Source organism: Leptinotarsa decemlineata, unplaced genomic scaffold, assembly GCF_025532065.1.
Source record: "Leptinotarsa decemlineata unplaced genomic scaffold, Ldec_3_MD MMD2_tig00026299_RagTag_RagTag, whole genome shotgun sequence".
NCBI classification, from domain to species: domain Eukaryota; kingdom Metazoa; phylum Arthropoda; class Insecta; order Coleoptera; family Chrysomelidae; genus Leptinotarsa; species Leptinotarsa decemlineata.
In genome coordinates this window covers 10,568,045-10,591,549 of record NW_027412676.1, presented here as the reverse complement: position 1 = coordinate 10,591,549, position 23,505 = coordinate 10,568,045, and the positions used below count along the sequence as shown (strand labels likewise).

General features: G+C 32.8%; 1 protein-coding gene across 1 annotated transcript in view; it reads left to right on the top strand.

Moving 5' to 3' along the window:
• Positions 1-23,505, top strand: part of DNApol-epsilon255 (DNA polymerase epsilon catalytic subunit 1) — a 49,812-nt gene that overhangs the window by 4,202 nt on the left and 22,105 nt on the right. The window contains exons 2-12 of the mRNA XM_023158925.2: positions 912-1,035; positions 1,104-1,322; positions 2,365-2,600; positions 2,652-2,896; positions 14,817-15,204; positions 18,022-18,215; positions 18,275-18,615; positions 20,991-21,183; positions 21,372-21,639; positions 22,464-22,637; positions 22,804-23,244. Coding sequence (XP_023014693.2) covers positions 912-1,035; positions 1,104-1,322; positions 2,365-2,600; positions 2,652-2,896; positions 14,817-15,204; positions 18,022-18,215; positions 18,275-18,615; positions 20,991-21,183; positions 21,372-21,639; positions 22,464-22,637; positions 22,804-23,244 — 2,823 coding nt within the window. The remainder of the gene's footprint in view (positions 1-911; positions 1,036-1,103; positions 1,323-2,364; positions 2,601-2,651; positions 2,897-14,816; positions 15,205-18,021; positions 18,216-18,274; positions 18,616-20,990; positions 21,184-21,371; positions 21,640-22,463; positions 22,638-22,803; positions 23,245-23,505) is intronic.

Genomic DNA, 23,505 nt, shown 5'->3' with positions numbered 1-23,505 from the left:
AACAAGCCACAAATCACAGCGGTCCTCATAGCCAACATAACCCATGCCATGCATCGGTCAAATTCAGCCTGATTTATGCGCCAGAGTCATGGAAAATTAAATGTTTCGGATGCTCTCCATCCAGAGAAGCCGTTATAGACATTTGAAAGATGTTATATTCCACACATAATGGCATCAATTGGTCTTTCAAAGAATAAAAACTTTCGATGATATCTCACACGCACTTTGTTTTATTTAAATTTACAGATAGGAAGCACTTAATGAAAGATCCTATATATATTCATCTTTATTTCAAATATGTTAACACTTTTGACAATGGAAGTCCGAACATGAAACGTTCACCATTCAGTTTGTCAATCACATTCAAACCAAAGTATATAAGTATTCTCTTCAGTGTTGATAGAACTTAAATTTTGGATGAAGATCAACCAGTTTAATTTTTTTTCAAATACTTCTTACCATAACCTAAACTATGGTTCTAAATTTGACACAATGACTCCAAATTTTTTATACCACCTAGTAACATGAATAATGATAGGATCTATATATTTAAGTGTAGTACTACACATATGTATATGTTTGACTTGTTGACAACTCTGAAAAATATGAAATGTCCTGGGAAAGTAAATGATTCTAGAGCATATTTGCACTCCACTTTCAGCAATTTTCTAGCAATTAATTTGGTCATATCCAGTCTCAACTTTTAAACAAGGATTATAAGAAATGAAGAAAGTGTCTCAAAATTGGCTCAGCATCTAGTTCACCTCTTCATTAACAATCCTTAGTACCACTTTCCTCTTCCCACTCTTATGTAATTCACTGCAGAGTATGTGTCTCCCCAATGGGTGTCTTTATCTGAATAAAAAATGATCAATGTGTTTAAGGGTATCTACAGAGTATTATTATTTCAGAGAGGAAAGTTCCGAATTTCGATTGAGACAGGTTATCGAAAATGAAAATATAGACCTCAAATATGGTTTTGAACGCCTCAAGGACCATCAAGAACGGACTGGCTTTCTTTTGAACATGCATTCGGTATTATACTAATTCCCAAATCTTAAGTTCTAAAGCATTTTATTAATTAATTCAAATGTTATTTGTAGACTGAAATAGTTGACGAAGACAAAAAATTGTGTTCTGCTGTGGATTATTACTTTATGGAAGAAGATGGAACACGGTTCAAAATTGCTTATCCATTTATGCCTTATTTTTATGTTCTAACCAAGAGAGAGTTGTTGCAAGAAGTAATGCAGTTTTTGTCAAAAAAATATGCTGGCACAATAGCGGAAATGGAGATAATTACAAAAGAAGACTTAGATTTAGTACTTATTTATTTTCATGTATAATCATTCTTTTTATTTCTGACAAGATTATTCTTCCACTCACCAGAACTGTGAAAAACATTAATCTCCATACAAGTTTGGGATCACTAGAAGATGATCGTAAGTTCCACTCGATTTCAACGAAACAGTTACATCACTTTAATGAGAACATATTTTATAAAAAAAGTAATAAAAGTTGGGGATGGGGCCCTCATCGGTTTTTGTAATTTTCTGCCAAGATTTAGTGTTTTCAGGTTATTAGAAACTTCAAGAAGTCCAGAAGTACCTTTATGAAAATGAGAACTGGAACCTGTGCTCCCAAACGCCGGAACTGCGATACTCTTCTCGACGCGTGTTTTACCAACCAAGTTGGCTTCTTCAGAAGTAGACTACTTGGCTGATGAAAGCGTGTGAAAAAGAGTGTTGCACTTCTGATGTTTGGGAGCAGTGTTTGTTTTGAAGTACTTTCATTGTACCAAAAACAAATCATACATTTAATTTAGGTTCATTCACTTTAACAGTACAGCTACCGGACTGAATCATGGCCAGTGGGAGAAATCGTATGTTTGTCTTAAAAATAAAATATGTGAATGTCCACCATAAAACTACAGGTTACGAAATCTTCATTTCCAACAGTTCCAGAAAGTTTATTAGAGCTATTAATTTGCCATCATGGTTTTTATTAAATGTTTCATAAATAAGCAAAAATATAAAAACTATATGCAAAATATATTCCAATACATTTCCGTTAACTTCCAAGCATTTATTAACTTTCTTCATCAACTTGTGATGCACTGTTTGGAACCTTTGGTGTAGTAATGAATATTACTGGAGTTTTTTCCCAACACCAAACCGTTATTTCAACACCTCGACACGTGTTTCAATCACCAAGTGATCATCTTCAAGAGGAAGATACCAACCTGATTGCTTGAACGTGCCTTAAGCGTTGTGTTTTCACAGTTTTTGTGTCTAATAAAAGTAATTTTGTTAGATTCATTCCAGTTTTACTACTTTTTTATATTCATCTTTTTTTTATTTTTAGCCAAATCACTTGATTGGTTTGAAACAGAAATATATAAAGCTATCCTTTTTCAACCAAACAGATATGATAAAAGTCCGCAAGGAAATACTGAAAGTTGTTAGAAAAAATAGGCTGAAACAGAACGACAATGCTTATTATACAGAAATGTTAACGAGTACCTTGGGCAACAATACGAATGAAGTCAGTCATTTTAATAAAGGAAATACAGATCAGATGGAAAATATTATGGACATCAGGTTTGTTATGTCATATGAAAAATATTCATCTTGAAAATTTTAATATTTTAGAGAATATGATGTGCCTTATCATGTGAGAGTATCAATAGATCTCAGATTATTTTGTGGGTCTTGGTACACAGTAAAGTGCAGAGGAAGGGATGATCCACCAACAATTTCACTGAGGAGTGACATTATTGAACGTCCTGAACCTATTGTACTAGCTTTCGATATTGAAACTACAAAATTACCGTTGAAGTTCCCAGATTCAGCTACTGACCAAATTATGATGATTTCCTATATGATTGATGGTCAAGGTTAGTAGGAGAATTTCTGTAAATGTGATCCAATTAAGTGTGAAGAAACTGTTTTCAACTGCAATGAATTAGTTTCATGTGTATTGGTTTTGAAAGACTCTTGAAAAGGTTGATGTGCAATATCATGTCTACAAATTTTTTTAAATAACTTCATACCAAATGATTCACATGTAAAAATGATGTAATCATATATTTTTATGAAATGTTACCCTAAATATGTTTTTTAAATATGTTTCGTGCATAGGTTTTGCAGATGAAAAACGAAACCAATACATTTGTCGCAAATAAATCATTGAACGCATTTTAAAGTTATCAAATTATATAGATATTCAAGTTTTCTGCCATCCTCTCGTTCCTCTTTCCACACAGAGTTCTCAACTATTTGGTTGTTTCAAAATTTTTGTCCGCTTTAATGTCATGTGCTTTTGTAGCTCCATGTACAATGTACAAATAGGGACACGTCAAACTGACAAACAAGAATAACAATAATTGAACAATAGTTGTGGCTATACACGCTGATTACATCTAAAATAGTTATTTTCGGAAATAAAAAATAAATACACATTTAACATATTAAAAGATAAATGTCTCACAATTCAAATATTCGTCAATGGAGTAGAAACAGTGCCTTAATAGTGAGTGCTTAACTCTAGCCTTGAAACGGTTATAACTCAAACCGGTAAAGTTTGTTGGTATTTTACTGTATAAATTTAAGTTGAGGGTAGAATTTTGAGTTTTTGAAATAGAGGACGACAGTGTTTGTTCTCTGTAAGAAACATTGGCTATGATCCGGATTGCTTTTTTTGCATTAAAGTATGCCATATGTTAGGTGGCTGTTAAAAAGAAAAAAAAGTATGTCTGTTATACCATACTTTGACTAAGACACATTTTCAGCCGTATTAGTAGGAACAGTTGTGTAGGAAGTTTTTTGCACAGACCAGCAACATGTGCTTCCCAATTTAACATGTCATCAATCTTAAACCCTAATAAATCTACATGGTGCTTTTTCGTTAGTTGTCTATTTGATGATATTATAATTTTCTGTGTCGTATCCCTGTTTAGTTTGAGATAATTTGAAGTAAACCAAGTTTCAGCATCATTATCTGTTCTAGAACATAGGTCCATTAAGTCGTTAACATTTGAGTCTGCTTCTACCGTTTGTGTTTCATTCGATTGTGTTGTGCTATATACTGATCAATAGAGAATTTAGTACTCCATACATTGATGCTATTCATTTTTTCAAATTTAAATTTTTTGCCTGGCTATTCAAATTTGTTTCTGTACATGGGAATCTCGTAAACGATGAGAGATCGAGTGTCGGTTAAATTGAGGCAAAGTTGCGTATTTTAGAGACCTATTCAATGATGTAAAGAAATCGAATGTAGCTCTTTTGGTTCTGGAGATATACAGGAAAAACCAAAAAATCCCAAATTATTTTTTTGCCTATATCTTCTTTATTCGCAGACATATTGAAAATATGTCCACATTTTGCTATTGGCACTTGATGTGGGCTCTCAGAATATATCCATGAATCTTTTATACAGGGTGTCATCTGACTTGGACCACCCCCATATTTGAGTTTTTAAATACGGACCTGTAGTTTTTGTTGTAGTTTTTGGATCGTAGACACTCACTTCATACTGGAAAATTAAATTAAATTTTATATTTCGTGATTTCGGTAATATTCGATTATAATTGTGTGAATTATTCCCTTTTAAATTACGGCCCTGGAAATTGGTTGACTGAGTTGAATAAAAACACAATAGCAACTTTCACGTCTCCCTATGTACCGTAGAGTTTTTCGAGAGTTTTTTTCATTTTTAAATACCTATTCATATTTTTTCCATTGCTCTGAGCGTTTTCTACAATGAACTTCGAGTATAAAAACCTTTTATGATTATCTGAAACATATCTACAACAAAAATATATTATATGTGTTTTGATGAGCAGAAACAAAAATGGTAGCAATAATAACATCCGAAACGAACACTATAATTATAATGAAAATTGAAATGAAGCAAGTAATTTATATACACAAAAAAATGAATTGTGCAATAAATGTTCGAATTGGAGTCCTCCCATTTCGAGACAAATTATGGGACAATAAGATGGTCTGCAGGATCACCAGATCTTACTATTTTGGACTATTTTCTATGGGGGACATTGAAAAATAAGATTTACGCTGGTAGAGAGATAGAAAATGTGGAAGACTCAAGATTGAGGATTTTGAATGATTTCGCAACAATGCAGCAAATAAGTGTATTAAGGGCAATAAATATTATGAAAAACCGAATTTAAAAATGTCTCGAAATGGAAGGACTCCAATTCGAATATTTATTGCGCCAATAATTTTTTTGGGTACCTATACAGAGTGGTCCAACGAAAAGTATGCACCTTGCTTTTCTCCTTTTTTTGTAACTTAACGCAAAAATGCTCGGACAGGTCAATTTTGCTTTTGAGGGGACACATTTTAGATGTATTTTTCTACCTGTGCCTTCAACCCCCTAGCGAGGGTGAGTAAAAACCTTAAATGGAAAGTGGGGTCGAGTGATATATCATTTGAAAGGGCACAAAATTATCTTTCCAATGATACCTAATTTGTTTTATTTCACTCAAACATGTAGGTATTATGAAGAAAAACAACTACAACCCAGTACTATGAAATGTGTGATTGACTTAGTAGAATCCTACTTCAGCAAGTGCTGAAAATGTGACCCATTTGCTTCCATACAATAATACAGATTTTGTTCAAATCTATTCCTTACATTCTGTAGCATATCAGGTGATATACTTCTGCACTCTGCTGTAATTTGTTGGCGAAGATCTTCGGAAAAGCACGTGTTGAATGATAGATGCGGATCATCAATTAGTAGCTGGCTCAGTTGTTCACAAAATTGCAGCCTTCTATCAGGATCATCTTCATTGAGTTCCTGTACTAATTTAATTTTGTACGGATGAAATTTATAGGCTTTCAATATCCGTATTATGGACGAACGGGAGACACCTGAGGCTGCAGCAAGCTGACGGGTACTTTGAGTATGATCCCATTCAACATGTCCCAAAACAGCGACTTCCACCGCTTCATTTCTGATAGGTTTCCGTGGCTGGTGTTTCACTTTACAGACAGATCCGGTATCGACAAACTTTTGGACTAACTTGGCAAGGTACGAATCATTCACATTTTTCCCGGGATGACTGTTATTAAAAAGGCGAGCAGTAAGTCTAGCACAACTATTATGTTGATAATAAAGTTTAACAATTTCAACTCGTTGAAATAAACCATTTTTACAGTAAAGTTGAAATAATTTCAAAAGCAACCGAACTGAATCAATGAACGTTTGCCTAAATTCTTTTTGTACACTTATCTGCTGTTGTTATTTGAACCAAAAAACGCACGAGAGAAATTGAGGAATGTAGTAGTGATAAAAATGCCGTTTTTTTCGCATTTTCATCACTACACCAAAAATATCGAGTAAATGTTCTTGCTTTTTTTATAACTATTCAAGTAAATACAACAAATTAGGTATCATTGGAAAGAGAATTTTGTGCCCTTTCAAATGATATATCACTCGACACCACTTTCCATTTGAAATTTTAGGGTTGTTACTCACCCTCGCTAGGAGGTTGAAGGCACAGGTAGAAAAATACATCTAAAATGTGTCCCCTTCAAAAGTAAAATTGACCTGTCCGAGCATTTTTGCATTAAGTTACAAAAAAAAGGAGAAAAGCAAGGTGCATACATTTCGTTGGACCACTCGATATAAATTACTTCATTTCAATTTTCATTACAATTATAGTGTTCATTTCGGATGTTATTATATTTTTGATGTAGATATGTTTCAAATAATCATAAAAGGTTTTCTTATTCGAAGTTCATTGTAGAAAACGCTTGTAGAGCAATGTGTTCATTGTAGAGCAATAGAAAAAATATGAATAGGTACCTAAAAATGAAAAAAAAAAACTCTCGAAAAACTCTACGATACATAGGGAGACGTGAAAGTTGTTATTATGTTTTTATTCAACTCAGTCAACCAATTTCCAGGGCCGTAATTTAAAAGGGAATAATTCACACAATTATAATCGAATATTACGAAAACATCCCTAAATATAAAATTGAATTTAATTTCTCAGTATGAAATTCAAAGATGGGGGTGGCCCAAGTCAGATGACACCCTGTATAAAAGATTCATGGATATATTCTAAGAGCCCACATCAAGTGCCAATAGCAAAATGTGGACAGATTTTCAATATGTCTGCGATTAAAGAAGATATAGGCAAAAAAATTATTTGGGATTTTTAGGTTTTTCCTGTATATCTCCAGAACCAAAAGAGCTATATTCGATTTCTTTACATCATTGAATAGGTCTCTAAAATACACAGCTTTGCCACAATTTAACCGACACTCTATCTCATATCGTTTACGAGATTCCCATGTACAGAAACGAATTTGAGTAGTAGTATATATGGTATATATATATATATATATATATATATATATATATATATATATATATATATATATATATATATATATATATATATATATCAAATATATATATATACATATATAGATAGATAGATAGATAGATATTTATTCATGCTATTACACGAAGTGTTTTTACATACGTCAAATCGATAATTTGATAAACTCAAAAAGAACATACATATACATATACACATACATATACACCAGACACACATAACTCATATAGGTATAACACATTTACATGTACATAAATAGAATTACAATATTAATTATTAAATTATTAGATACACCCTAGGGTAACAGTAACATTAAATCCATCAGACTTCGTAAGATGTACATACTTATCTATTTGAATATAAACAATAGAATAGAAACAAATGATTCATATTGTCGGCTAGTCGTGTGTATTTGTATGTGTAAATAAAACTGTTTTTAGTGGGGAAAAAAAAAGTGTATGAACATCAAACTTATATCAATGTGTAGAGGAAAGTGTAAACTCCACATTTAGAATGCAGTCATTAACCTACAATGATTGGATAAGAAGAAAATTTTGATCTATGTGTGCAAATAAACTGAAATCGGATTGTTGAAAAAGTGGAGATATCCTTAAAAACCATTTTATGATAAGAGATAAGTTGGGGAACAAAGAAGAATAAAATAGTGTGGAAAAAAACAAAACAAAAAAAACGAAATTGCACATAGATAAAAAACTTTGGCTTCTGGCAATAATTTGAATACAGTGGTGTACAATATCGTTTTTACTAAGGTTAAAGATGCGAAGAAATTGTCAAACCTGTAAAGAGGAAATGCATGAGAAGGACAAACTGGTAACCTGTGACAGCTGTCATACAACAATGCACGCCAATGAAAACTGTACAAAACTAGGTCCTTCAGAGTACCGAGCCGTTATACTGCAAAATAGATCTCTGAATTTTTTTTGCTATGAATGTAGAGGTACATTTAAAAAAATACCTCTGCTTCTCAGACAAATAGAAGATTTCAGAAATGAAGTTAATATTATGAAGCAAGAAATAACTGAACTGAAAAACAAAAATGTGTTAATGGAAGCGGAATTATTGAAATTAAAGAACGGAGATGAAAAAATGGAAATGGAAGAATTTATCAATGAGATGGAAGAAAGAAGAAAAAGAGCGAATAATGTAATGATCATCAATGTAAATGAGTCGAATGCTGAAAACAGAATCCATAGGCTTGAGGATGAAAAAAACACTGTTAAACAACTACTACAGAATATAGATAGTAATATAGAGAATTTTAGAGTTATGAGGGTTGGAAAATATGATGGAAGAAAAAGCCGTCCTATCAAAGTTATATTGGATTCAAATGAATCGGTAATAAATATTCTGAAAAATAGTAGAAAATTAACAGAAAAGGTACCTTCAGTAAAAATATTTAGCGACCAAACGCCTAGGCAGAGAAATTACTATAAAGAATTAAAATCAAAACTTGAATGAATAATGAGTGCTGGTGATAATTCGAAATGCATAAGATATATAAGAGGAATGCCAAAAATTGTAAATAAATATTATGACAAAAAAGATTCAAAAAACTAAACTACTCATATATTAGTCATCATAACAAACTTGAATATAATTCAGATATAGTTTACTTAAATATTGAAAGTTTATTAGCTCATAAACCTCAACTCTTAGCTGAGATATCCTACTACAATCCATCATTTATATTGCTCAGTGAATCAAGAACTACAGTGGAAATGAATAATCATGAACTAGATATAAAAAATTACTCCTTAATCAGATGCGACTCAGATTCTAGACATACAGGGGGTGTTACTATCTTTGTAAGAAAAGAAATTCAATATACAGTATATAAAACATTTGTCCATAACCGTAATTACTGGTGTAAATTTATCACAACCACATATGCTGGTACAAAATGGGTAATTGGTTGTTTGTATCATTCTCCAAACGAAAGTCATGCAACTTTTTTGGAGCATTTGGAAAATATATGTGAAGAAATATTCTGTAACAACTGTCGTACAATCTTGGTTGGAGACTTTAATTTGAATTTCTTTTCAGGTGACTTTTATACAAACTAAATCAAGGATATATTTAATACATACGGCATAACTCAAGAGGTAAAAACGTTCACCAGAGTGACGAATACAAGTAAAACACTAATTGATTATGTACTAACGAATTTCGAAAATAGTCAAGTGAATGTACTAGACGAACCAAAAATTACTGATCATTCTGTAATTTCAATCAAATGTTTCTATTCTGAAAAAAATTAATTTTAGCAACAAATGTATGAAAACTGTAAGACGATTAACTGATAAAAATCTCGATGATATCAATTTAAACTTGATTAACTGCACTTTTATGCTAAATAGTACCAATATAGATGATATTTTCATTAATATAAAAGAACACTTCAACCAAGTTGTAAATGAGATAGCTCCCTTAAAAACAATTACTCATTATGAAAATGAATTACCCTGGTACGACAACGAAGTCAGAAAACTAAGTAGAGATAGAGACATGGCATATAAGTGTTTTAAACTGAATTCAAGTGATGTGAATTGGGAAAATTTTAAGCTTAAACGAAATGCTGTTGTAAATATCATTAAAAAAAAGAAAGATCACTTTTACTTCAACCAAATTGATAGAAATGTACATAATCCACGTTTAATGTGGAAAACGTTGAAAAACTTAATAAATCCGAAAAAAAACCACAATTACTATTTTAATGGTGTATACTTTGAACGGAATGGACGAAATATATTGATAAAAGACAGTAATGACATAGCAGATTGTTTTAATAAATACTTTCTAAGTAGTATCAACGATATTATCCAAAGTATTGAAGAGTGTGAGTTAGTTTGCTATATTGAAAATTATGAAGATAGCAGTGCCTTCGAACTAATAGACCTAAAACAGCTGAAAATAGTAATATCGGAAATTGATGCTAATAAAGGTTCACCTATTGATGAAATGTATAGTAAAATTATAAAAAACAGTTTTCAGGTAATTGGTCATGTATGGTGTTATTTTATAAATACATCATTAGAAAAAGGTATGGTTCCTACAGAATTGAAGATTAGTACTGTTACTCCAACTGAAAAAGTGACTAATACAAATAAATGTAGTGAATTCCGCCCTATCAACACTTTACCTTGTGCTGAAAAACTGTTAGAGCTAGTAGTTTATAAACAACTGTTGCAATATTGTAATGAAAAGAGTATACTTTTTATGAATCAATCTGGTTTTAGATCCAATCATTCATGTGAGTCAGCCATTCAGTTAACTGTTAATGAATGGAAAAGTAGTATGAGTAAAAATATGTTCACTGTGGTTGTGTTTTTGGATTTGAGGCGAGCATTTGAAACCATTAACCATAATATACTCCTAAAAAAACTGAAACTCTACGGCATAAGGGGAAAAGTACTTGAATGGATTAACAACTATTTAACAGGTAGACAACAACAAACAAAAGTTGGTAATTCATTGTCAGCTCCATTGGAAGTGCAACATGGAGTTCCACAAGGAAGCATTTTGGGTCCGCTATTGTTTCTTCTATACATAAATGACATAAAGCATTACAATGAATGTGACTATATACACTTGTTCGCAGATGACACGTTAATATCAGTAACTGATAGAGATTTGAATAATGCCGTACAAAAGATGAATAATTCTTTAAATAGAATAACAGAATACCTCAAAATGAATAAATTGAAACTGAATGTAGACAAAACAAAGGGGATGATAATTGCCACACCATTTAAATACAGACAATTTGATATAAATGAAATTCACATCAAAATAGAAAATAATACAATTGAATTAGTTCAAGAGTTTAAATATTTAGGGTTTATGCTTGACAACCACTTAACGTTGAATGGTCATTTCAATTATATTCAGAAAAAAATACTCAAAAAACTATATTTTTTTTCGAGGGTATCTCAGCATTTGAGTATGAGCTCAAGAATTACCGTATATAATACAATTATCAAACCTCACTTTGAATATTGCCCGACCTTATTGTATGGTTTTGACCTCAATAAAATGAGATCACTACAAAAACTTCAAAATCGTGCAATGAGAATCACTTTGAGATGTAACAGATATACACCAATATCATTGATGTTGGGAACATTACAATGGCTGTCAATAGAAAATAGACTTATTTATTTAACTATGAGTTATATCTTCAAAATGTTGCATAATCTTCTTCCATCATATTTTCACAAATATATAACTATAAATATGCAAGTTCACCAGCATGATACGAGAAGTAAACATAACTTACATGTGACTAGGCAAACAAAAGCTTACAATATTAAAACTTTGGTGTTCAAGGGATTCATTGCTTACAACAGTTTGCCAGATGATATAAAGAAATCAGAAACTCTGCAACAGTTTAAAATAAAAATGATAAACCATTTACAGCAAAAGTAAATGTACAGTACAGATAGATATTGTATATCTATCAGGATTAATAATTTTTAGTATCAATACGAGTATTAATATATGTATCTTCTTACGGGATATGAGTGTATAGTGGGTAGTGGGATAGCATAACTTATTGGTTTCATATGTATGTTTGTATATGATTATTGTGGTATTTGGCTGTACGTGAATGGTATCAATATATGTATTTTCTTTTGGGCTATAAGTGTATATTGGGATAGCATTCTTATTGGTTCATAGGTAGGATTGTATATGATTATTATGGTATTTGGCTATACTTGAATGGTTTTCTTTTAGCAAAACAATGGAAAATATAACTCGAAATGTAAATACCTAGTGTGTACGTTTGAATTTAAAACAAAACAAATATATTAATACTATCGAAGGAGCTGCTAATTACTATATATAAGATTATACTTTGTGAATGTAGATTAGGATTACCTATTTCAAATAAAGATTATTATTATTATTATTATAGATAAAAAGAAATCAAAGTATTCTTCGAGTGAGTAAAAACTTTCCGCAATAATTTTTTTTTTTATTTTAATTTTGAATCGATTCATATTCAGGGCTACGTCTTTTAGATCAGTGGGAAGAGCATTGTAAAATTTCATTGCCAGATATCTGTAAGAGTGCTTAGTTTTGGTTATTCTTGGTTTAGGCAATCTAAAGTCCATTCTCTTTCTAGTGGGGTATTTATGTATTTCTTCATTTCTAATCAAATTGCCTTTGAAGATTTCTTTCCTCATGTAGATTAAGCATTCATATATAAAACAGGAAGGAAGTGTTTAAATTCCAAATTGTCTAAAAATTGGTTTACAATGTTCATTGAAACTTTTTCCAGCCATTATCCTGAGTACTTTTTTTGTAGGGTAAATATTTTAGCGGAGTGACTCGAGGATCCCCATACTATCAAAGCGTACGTCATTGTTGAATGGAATATTGAAAAATATGATATCTTCAAATATTCTTCCGCTAGTTTGCTTTTCAGCTGTCTTATAATATATGTGGCAGTTGAGAGATGTTTTGAAAGATACTTGATATGATATAAAAAATTCAAGCTGTTGTCAAGGTGTACACCGAGTAATTTTACTGGATCTTCATCTCTTTGTTCAACCAGTGTAAAGTTGAGATTCAGAGTTTTGTCAGAGTTGAGGGAAAGGTAGTTACTCTTATTCCACATCCGGATGAGTTCATCAGATTCCTAATGACCGACTGTTTGTGTGACAATGTATTATTGATACATCGTCAGCATAACCAAAGGGGTGAATAGAGTATAGTCTAGAATAGAGTATATACAATTTTCACATTGTAAAACATATGAATTGTTATCGGAATTGTCAATTATCTAAAAATTAATATAATAAACAACATACACAATGCACACAACAAGTTAATAAAAACAAACATGTCAGGTGTGAACAGAAAAGTAGGAATTATATGTTATATACAGAAATTTATCTGCTGAATTAGACAAGTGTCACAGTTACATCTTTTTATATAAATAAACATAAAAATAAAAATTAAGTGTTATAAGTTATTTAGAAATTAGGTAGCTTGTTGAAAAGTTTACATCCATTTTAATAAATACCTTTCTGGTAGAGACTTGTGAAATGCTTTGGTGGAACTAATAACTGTTAGAAGTTTCGTAGATGTGATTAACTTTCTCTGATTCTAAGCAAACTTCATTTGGCAATGATAGGGTTAATGAACGCACTGTTCGACGTTGGTTTGCACAATTTCGTTCCAGAGATTTTAGCCCCGAAAATAAGCCCCGAAGTGGTCGACGTAAAGTAATCCATGACGAGGATTTGAGGACACTGATGGAGACTGACTCATCACAAACGGTGCGTGGAATAGCGGAAGAACTGGGCGTCAGCTCCCATGCGGTTTTTGATAGTTTAATACGTATTGGAAAGGTCGAAAAGTGGATGCCTCACGAATTAAACGAACGACAAAAATTTTAACGTTTCGAGGACTGTTCTTTGTTTTTGCGCAACCAAAAAGATCTTTTTTGGATCGGATCGTCATGTGTGATGAAAAGTTTCTCCTCAGTACAGTGGTTGGACACCGATGAACTACTCAGGTACTTCCCAAAGGCGAAAACCCACAAAAAAAAACCGTGGTTACTGCATGATGGCTGGTGTGATTCACTATAACTTTCTGCAACTGGACCAAACCATCACAGCAGAGTCCTTTTGTGAGGAAATCGACGAAATGTACCAAAAATTGCGTCAGCAGCAGCCGGCACTAGTCAACAGAAGAGATTCGATCCTGCTCCACGACAACGCCCGTCCGTTCTTTTCACAACGTACTGTCAGAAAATTAAACGAATTGAGTGTCGAAGTTCTGTCTCGCTCACCATACTCCCCAGACCTTTCCCCAACCGACTACCGTCTTTTAAAGCACTTCGATAACTTTTTCACTGGTAGAACCCTCGCCAATCAGGACCAGACAGAAAGGGCCATCATCGACTTCATCGAATTTCGAGCACGCAATTTTTATGGTGACGGAATTAATCGACTTGTGTTACGTTGACAAAAGTGTACTGATTCAAATGGCGCTTATTTCGATTAAATGGAATAAGTATTCACTGAGATATTACAGTTAAAAGTGGACTCTTTAAAGCGGTCAAAACTTTTGAAATATCCTATTATTGCAGGCGAATGTACCTTCAATACAGTGATGATTGTGTAGCATAATATGAACAACTTTTTCTATTCATTGAAAAGACATATGCCATGTATCAGTTTTTATTTCAACCTTCATTCATTTATTGTTTAAATTCCACAGATCATGACCCAATTCCAGAGTAGCAAGTATATTATCAGATGTAGGTTTATACATGCACAACCTGATCTAAACTAAATATTTCATTGAAATCTGCTTATAAAACTTGCAAAAGAAAAATTTCACTCATTTTGTTCATAGTTTGTAGGCTTCACACATGTGATTCGATTTACCAATTTCCTTTTTGCAGGTTACCTGATTACAAATCGAGAAATTATATCTGCCGATATAGAAGATTTCGAATTCACTCCAAAACCTGAATTCGAAGGTAAATTTACAATATTCAATGAGCCTAATGAAAGGTTCTTGATACAAAAATTTTTTTCCCACATTTTGGAAATTCGTCCTCATGTTTTTGTTACTTATAACGGAGACTTCTTTGATTGGCCTTTCATTGAAGCACGAGCTGCCTGTTATGATTTGGATATGAAACAGGAAATTGGGTTTTTCAAAAATAGAGAGGGTGTTTATTATTGTAGGCCGGCAATGCATATGGACTGTCTCTGCTGGGTGAAGAGAGACTCGTATTTACCTGTTGGATCACAGAATTTGAAAGCTGTAGCAAAAGCTAAGTTGAGGTATACTATACTTCTTTCATTCTGATCTTATAACGATTTAGTGAATTGAATGTGGAAGTTTTTAATTCTACATAATTGATTGAAAATATCAGTTCACTGCCTATCAGGCACCTAGAAGACAATATATCTAATGTAATTTTCCTCAATCATCAAAGTGTAATGATTATTTAGTGTTCGATTTCAAGTGAAACAAATTTTTTCTGTTTTTTCGAGATCCACAATCACTACAGGAATATCCTTCAGACATTTTGAGAATGATGCTTGTGCGAAAGTGGAGATTCCAGTTAGAATTGGAAATTCAGTTTCGAGAAAAGGGTATTTTTGGTTGTATTGAGTTGAATCATGAAACAAAGGGCAGCTGTAGTTTGCTACGAACTTCTGATATATACGGCTCTCTGCGAAACTGATTGATATGATCAGCAGCAAAGCTTCATACATTTAAGCACAATTAAAATAATCAGTTTGAAATTTGTTTTTCCCATTAATCCACCCTAATAAACGATAACCCTCAGAAGTCGAAACTTGGGCGAGCTAAGGATTAACGAGTTGTTTGAAGCACATTGATGGTACCAAAAAACTAAAGACGATAATCTTTATAATACGTTTATTTTATAAATTGTTATTATCATCAGTTTTTGAAATAATCCATCATTTTGATTTGTTTTAATTGATTATCGAAAATGTTTTGCATTTTAAGTTTCATTTCCTGCATGAATTCTCGAATAACATCGGAATTGATTTCTTTGTCAAAAGCGACAAGAGTTGGTTGAAACTGTTCTTCTTGGTCTTCTTTTCCTTTTTTACTATTGCAATATTATCATCAATGCCAATGAACTCTATTTCAACTCTTGTCTGTAGCCAACTGATCAGCTAGCTTAGCTAAAGGTATGTTGTCATCTTCATCTATTGGAGATGGTACCATTATAGCAATCAATCAATCTCACCTGGTGGATACAGAAAGAACTTGGAATCCTGTATGGCGATAGTGATTTGTTTGATCTTTTCCCAAGCTTTTGATATCAAAATTGCCTTCAAAACGCTAAATTTTTTTGTATTTTCACTGTTTTCAAGGTTTTGAAGCATTTGCAGTACTTGAAGTATTTTTTGTTTTGTTATAAGAGCTTTTATCACCCTTTGGTCCATGGGTTGTAATACAGAGGTGTCATTGAGTGGTGAAGATTCAAGTTTCATGCATTTTAGATTGGGGATTACCGGATGAGCAGGGCAGTCGTTAACTAGAAGGGGAATTTTAATATGTCTTGATTTCAAGTCTGCATCCCATTTTCGAAGCCATTTTTCAAAAATATGCGATGTCATCTCGAACTTAGTTTTGTATTCATATGTAACAAGCAGTGAGCGGTTTTGTAGCTTCCCTGATCACTTAAAGTTTTTCTTCAGTTATAATTGCAGGAACTAACACCGTAATTCTTATTTTAGACATATTTCTACTCTTACCCTGCTCACCTTTAAATTTAAGTATAGTCAGGAGTCAAATTAAAGAACAATCCAGTTCCATCTGCATTAAATATTTGTTCTACCTTATAGCTTTTGCATATTGTAGGCTACTTATGAGATAACCTTTCTTCTGTCACACCTTCAGGAACGCCAACATCTTCACCACGAACTCTTCTAGCCACAATATTATGACAAGCACAGAAACATTACCCAAGATGATGACAATACAAAATTTTCTTTTCCCATATCACGAACGAAATAATCGACTATTTGATGAAGAATCAGAACACTTATTGGCTCTTTCTCAGTTCTCCCATATTTAAACTATGTTAATAGGGCCTTTTCTTGCACTTCATGTTTAAACGTCCTAAATCGCTTATTTTACTAAGGAGTGTTTTTGAAGTGGGCTTTTTGTCCTTATTCTTCCAAATCAGGGATATTGTAGAATGTGAAACGCAACATTCCTATGCAATATCCCCAATTAGTTTACCATTTTCTAATCGCTATATGAGATTTTTTTTTCAATATTGAACACTTTTCTTTTTTTTTGCGACATGATGACGTAAAAAAGCGTGATCTAAATCAAATCACAATGCACATGTAACCTGAAACCTATCACTTGATATGCATACTAACTCTATGAACAATGTATTAGTTCAAGGTGAAATACCAGGCGGCGAGGTGGGTGAGTTCAGTCGTTATAACCGATCTGATGTTGTAACAGATGGTGTTGTATCCGGTTTCAAATGTATTAACCATCTTGACATCCGACGAATTATTCGACGAAACTAGCCCCTGACGATTACATATCTGATTCTGCCATATTTACTTTCGGATTTCATTACCATTGAATTATATTTGGTTACTGTCACATCAAGTCAAAATTTCCTTTAGATTGTTATCAAGATATAAAACCTTTTGTTGTCGAGGATGTGTCTTGGCAGCTGATATTTGAGCTGTACTGTATACTGAATTTCTGGCATGTTTATTTCCAATAAGTCGTTGATGTATAATAGAAAAAGGGTTACCAACCAGCATTGATGAAAAGTTCTGAGAAAGAACTACCGATGGTCATTTATAGGGAACAGTATTCGAGAAACTGTTCTAATTGCAGTTTTTTGGGAAATAACATCTTTTTTATGTTTCAAGAGATCGTATTGTCCTAATTGCATTGTCAAATTACTCTTAATTAAGGTATATGAGTCTCACATCCAGTGATCTTTTACACCACATTAAGGCAAGTGGTATTGCTTCATAATATAGAAACAAATCAACATATTACACAGAACAAATGCATTGGAATAATACTATTGAAATCGATAACTGATATAAAATTACTTAAGTTTTTAACACAATCTTCAGATACGATCCGGTTGAGTTAGATCCCGAAGAGATGTGTCCTTTAGCGGCGTCGAATCCTCAAGTATTATCAAATTATTCGGTATCAGATGCAGTAGCTACATACTACTTGTATATGCAATATGTGCATCCCTTTATATTTGCCCTATGTACTATAATTCCTTGTGAGCCTGATGAAGTTTTACGTAAAGGGTCAGGTGAGTGTAAATTCATCTAATATCACCTTCAAATTCTGACACTACTGAATTTCTCTTAGGTACATTATGCGAATCCCTCCTTATGGTGGAAGCCTTCCATGGTAACATAATTTTCCCAAATAAGGAAGAAACAGAACTGAATAAATTGACTCATGATGGACATGTTCTTGTTCAGGAAACTTACGTTGGGGGGCATGTGGAGGCTTTAGAATCTGGAGTATTCAGAGCTGATATTCCTTGTCGGTTTAGGATAGTTCCCGATGCAATTGATAGTCTCATTAATCAGATTTTGAAAACGTTGGAACATGCAATTGTTGTGGAGGAGGGGATTCCAATGGAGTGTGTCACAAATTTGGAAGAAGTGGCAGAGGAAATCAAAGCCAAACTGACAGCTCTCAAGGTGAGATATTCAACTACAAGGACATAATGTCTCTCAGAGTTTGGAGTACGTACTATAAAATTAATCTGGTGAAATAGTAGTTTTGATCATATAAAACATGAATACCAATATTTATTGTTGTGTGAGGTATGTCGTGAGTTATTGATATCATAAAAAAATTATGGTGTGGTATGGTTTTATGGTATTTCCTCAGGCACTTCTTCTAAGAGAGTTGAATATCCAGCAAGGGGACCTCATATCACCAGAAAACCTTATCAGAAGTATCCAATTTGTTACCCTCTCTGGAGGAATTAGGAGGCAAGCGGCCAAATTAAATAAACCTTTGTCATCATCTTACGATAATATATTTGGGCAGCTTTGGCATATATTATGTTTTTTTTTATTGATTCGGCCGTTACTTGAGAGTATTCTTTGTTCTTTGATACCATACTCTCATTCGCACCACATCACATGGAGAAAAGTGCAACTGCTGTGAAAAGAATATTAGGGATCATATTCAGAAATTGTAAAGATTTGAAAAACATGGAAAGTTTTATCACTATCTGCAACACATTTGTTAGATTCCGTTTAGAATATAGCTGTCTTACCTGGTCACCTATATATTCTTCACACATTCTATCTCTTGAATCTGTCCAACGACGGTTTATGAAATATGTTATATACAAACAGATAATGTCTACCCCTGGCAGGGAATAAATAATATATTGTTGCAGCGTTTTCATTTTCTATCTCTTGAAGACAGAAGAACTTATTATTCATATATAAACTGGTGAACAATCCTGTTAACTCACCAAAACTACTGTCTCCACTAGAGTTTCATGTCCCAAGAATGAGTGGTAGAACTGAGCAATGTTTTTACCTACCAACACCGAAAACCAATATGTTGTTCAAATCTCCCTTATTTGCAATGTGCTATAAATTTAATCAACTGATGTGTCGGAAAGTAGACGTTCATTCAACACCACTGAATATATTCAAAAAAGAGATAAAAACCATTCTGTTTGCAAAGCAACAAATACTCATTTAATTTTTTTTTCAATGAAGGGATTATTGTTACGGTATATGTATATTTTTTATTTTCAACACTTTTATTCCAAAACTGTGTATTATGTTTTGCAAATCATCAAACACTTACTTGAAATTTGTTATTTTTTCTTTATTTTCTTTAAAATATTATACGAATATTTCCTTATTAGTCAGTGGGCTATGCTTGAAGACTGGCAGTCAACAAATCTAATCTAGACTTGTTGACTGCCAGTCTTCAAGCATAGCCCACTGACTAAAAAGAAAGTTTTTCTTCCTTATTCAGAGGAATCGTGCAAATTACGGATATGCAGTTGGTTAGGTCCTCGTCCACTAGATGGAGTGACATTTTGTGATGTTCGCTCCAACTTTGGAAGAGGAATGAAATACTCTGAAAGAATTCCGATTTTCAATTTTGGAATATCATTGACTTTAGGTCGATGATGGTCACTATCTTGCACTGATGAGTGGCTAATAAGCCCGAAACCGGTCTGCAAGTGTGCCCGTTCCATAACTGAAGGTCGACTCTTTCAGTTGTATTGCCAATTGCATATGCAGGAAATTTTCTGTGAAGATTCCTGCACTGACGCCTGTTGGATATAATCCAACGCCCTTCGTGGTATTAGCCAGGGGAGTAGTTGTTTTCTGATAGGCGTCAGTCCATTAAACCTACTGTGTAGGTATATAGAGACTGGCTTGAACGTTTGAAGTTCATTTGCTTAGGATTATACGAATATATTACCACTATTATGATATGTATATATTTTCTATATTCAACACTTTCATCCCAAAATTTTATACTATATCTTGTAATTTGGGTCTAGTGCCTGTTTAGACAATATTTTTTTTTTTTCATTACTGGTTTACCTTAATGACAGATGTTATTAATGGATGTGATTTCATAAAACTTTTCGCAGATACCGCATTGTCATTTCAGGAGATATCGTCAAAACACTAGTTGGCCAAATTAATAATGGCCGAGAAATTGTTTTTAGTAGTAAAGGAAGTATAAGAATCAAAATAAACTCAAATTCAACATATCGGAAACAAATTCTATCATAATATCAACTGGTTACAAACCTACAAAACTCAAGATTACAAATTGGCATATGATGAAACCGACGTTCATATTTCCGAACCACAAGCTCAAATTTCTCACATTACAATTCGAAAAGTACTTTAAAAGCGTTGTACATAGTGGTGTAATTTATCAGATGTCGGCCATTTCTGGAAGAACATCATGAAAACTTCTGATATTGTCCACTGGTGGCGTTATTATTAATTCAACTTTTTTAACGTGATTCGAAACAACTTTCTCTAAGCAGGTGTTAATTGACTGATCTTTGTTTTAGGAACAACCTATGAGATTGGAAAGGCCCTTGATATATCATTTGGACGTAGGCGCCATGTATCCTAATATAATCCTAACCAATAGGTTACAACCCTGTGCCATGGTCGACGAAACTATGTGCGCAGCTTGTGATTATAATAAACCTGGTGCCATTTGTCAACGCAGTATGGCATGGATGATGAGAGAAGAATATAGTATGTTTCATTCAGCTACTTTTATATAAGTTCTCCTATTGAAATCAATAAATCTATCTATCTTTTTATGATTTAGTACATTTACAAATCCAAAGAGAGAATTGAGAAAGAATTTCTTTGAATAATTTAAACGTTCAATACATGAAATTTTGAAAAAATATTAGATTATATTCACATTTATTTATCAGTGCCGGCATCTCGAAATGAATACCACAGAATTCAACAACAGCTTGAGACAGAAAAATTTCCATCACAGTATCCGGGAGGAGCACCAAAGGCTTTCCATGAATTACAAAGACAGGAACAGGCAGAATGGGAGAAGAAAAGACTGTCTGTGTATTGCAGAAAAGTGTATAAAAAATTGAAGTGTACAAGAATTGAAGAACAAAAAACAACTATTTGTCAGAAAGAAAATTCCTTCTATGTGGATACCGTAAGAGCTTTTAGAGACAGAAGGTGAATACAGATGTAATGTTTATCTAACAATATTTTACCTATTTGATTGAAACAAGAGACGTGAACTTGATAGTTATAAAACAAATAGCTCCCAGTAAACTTATTCAGTGCAATTGACTGTTTTATACCATTGTACAACACTTTCTAAGACGTTTTTTCATGCACTGGCAGTGTTCCTGTAACTAGAAATCCTTAAGTCATAATATAGGTAGGTGAAATGAATATATATTTTACAGATATTCGTTTCATATACCATTGTTGAAAATTTTTTTGCTAGGATTTTAAGTAGTAGTTCACGAAGTCTTGATGTTGTTTTATGATAAAGTGATTTTATAATAAATTGATTGATGTAGCCATTACTACTTGGTAGGAGATCATGAAAAATGAAACTTTCTATATTTTTCACAACATTTATTCATAACTATTGTTACTGCAGTTTCGTCTTATATATGGAAATTTTCAAACTAATACAATAATACACTAATACAATATTGTATTAGTTTGAAAATGTCTATATAGGAAGAAACTGTAGTAACAACGATAGTTAAGAATAAAAGTGGTAAAAAACATAAAAAGTTTAATTTCTCATTTTTCATGATTTTTTTTTATTTAAGGGTTATATCCCAACCAAGTTTATTTGGTTAAAATGGATGGGAAATTTTACTAAGCATTTATACTTAACTGTATAAATTTGATAAAAATTCTAGACTTTAGGTTGTAAGATTTCATTTTAAACAGTCATACAGAAAAATGTTCACTTGAAAAAAATTTAGGAGCCACTGCTTTCATGATTACTTTTGTGTTGACAACCAACTTTATTTTAGGTATGAATATAAAGGGTTATCAAAAAAAGCCAAGCAAGCAGTTGTTGATGCTGTCAAAGGAGGAGATGCTTCTGAAATTAAATCAGCTAAAAACAGAGAGGTGCTGTACGACTCCTTACAGATGGCACATAAATGCATTCTGAATTCGTTTTATGGATATGTGATGAGAAGAGGGTAATATGTTATTTCTAAAATTCTTATGTCTATTTCAATTTAAACAAACATTCTAGTAAATAAGAGTGTTTGTAACTTGATTTGGGTTACTACTATATTTTACACATTGTTTTGTTAATTCTGGTTAATGAATTTCTATATCATTATTATTATTCCGTGATTTTAGGGCTCGTTGGCACAGTATGGAAATGGCAGGTATAGTTTGTTTTACAGGAGCAAATATTATAATGAAAGCTCGTGAGATAATCGAGCAGGTTGGACGACCCCTTGAATTAGACACTGACGGTATTTGGTGTATTCTCCCAGCATCATTTCCGGAAAATTTCACTATACTTACCACTCACGAGAAGAAGAAAAAATTCAATATTTCCTATCCTAACACTGTCCTAAATGCCATGGTCAAAGAACATTTCACTAATGATCAGTACCACGAGTTAATTGATCCCATCAAATTGGAATACCAAGTGAAGAGTGAGAATTCCATTTTTTTCGAGGTTGACGGTCCATACAAAGCAATGGTTCTACCTGCAAGCAAAGAGGAGGGCAAGAAACTGAAAAAGAGATATGCTGTTTTCAATTTTGATGGTTCACTGGCTGAATTGAAAGGGTAAAATTGAACGTTTTTCAATCAACTAAAAAAGGCTATCTTTTGTGAGTTATTTTCAATAAAAAACAGTTTATAATATACACAAAACTTACAGTACATCAAAACCGAGATTTTTCAGGTTGGTGGGTAGCATTAATAATACAGACTCAGACTTCTTATGCTTACTTTGGGATAACAGAAACTCTATGCCATAGAAAATCTGTCTACTTGATTAACGAGTAATTTACAGTTTACAATTCAGAACCCTTTTTACTGTTTGGG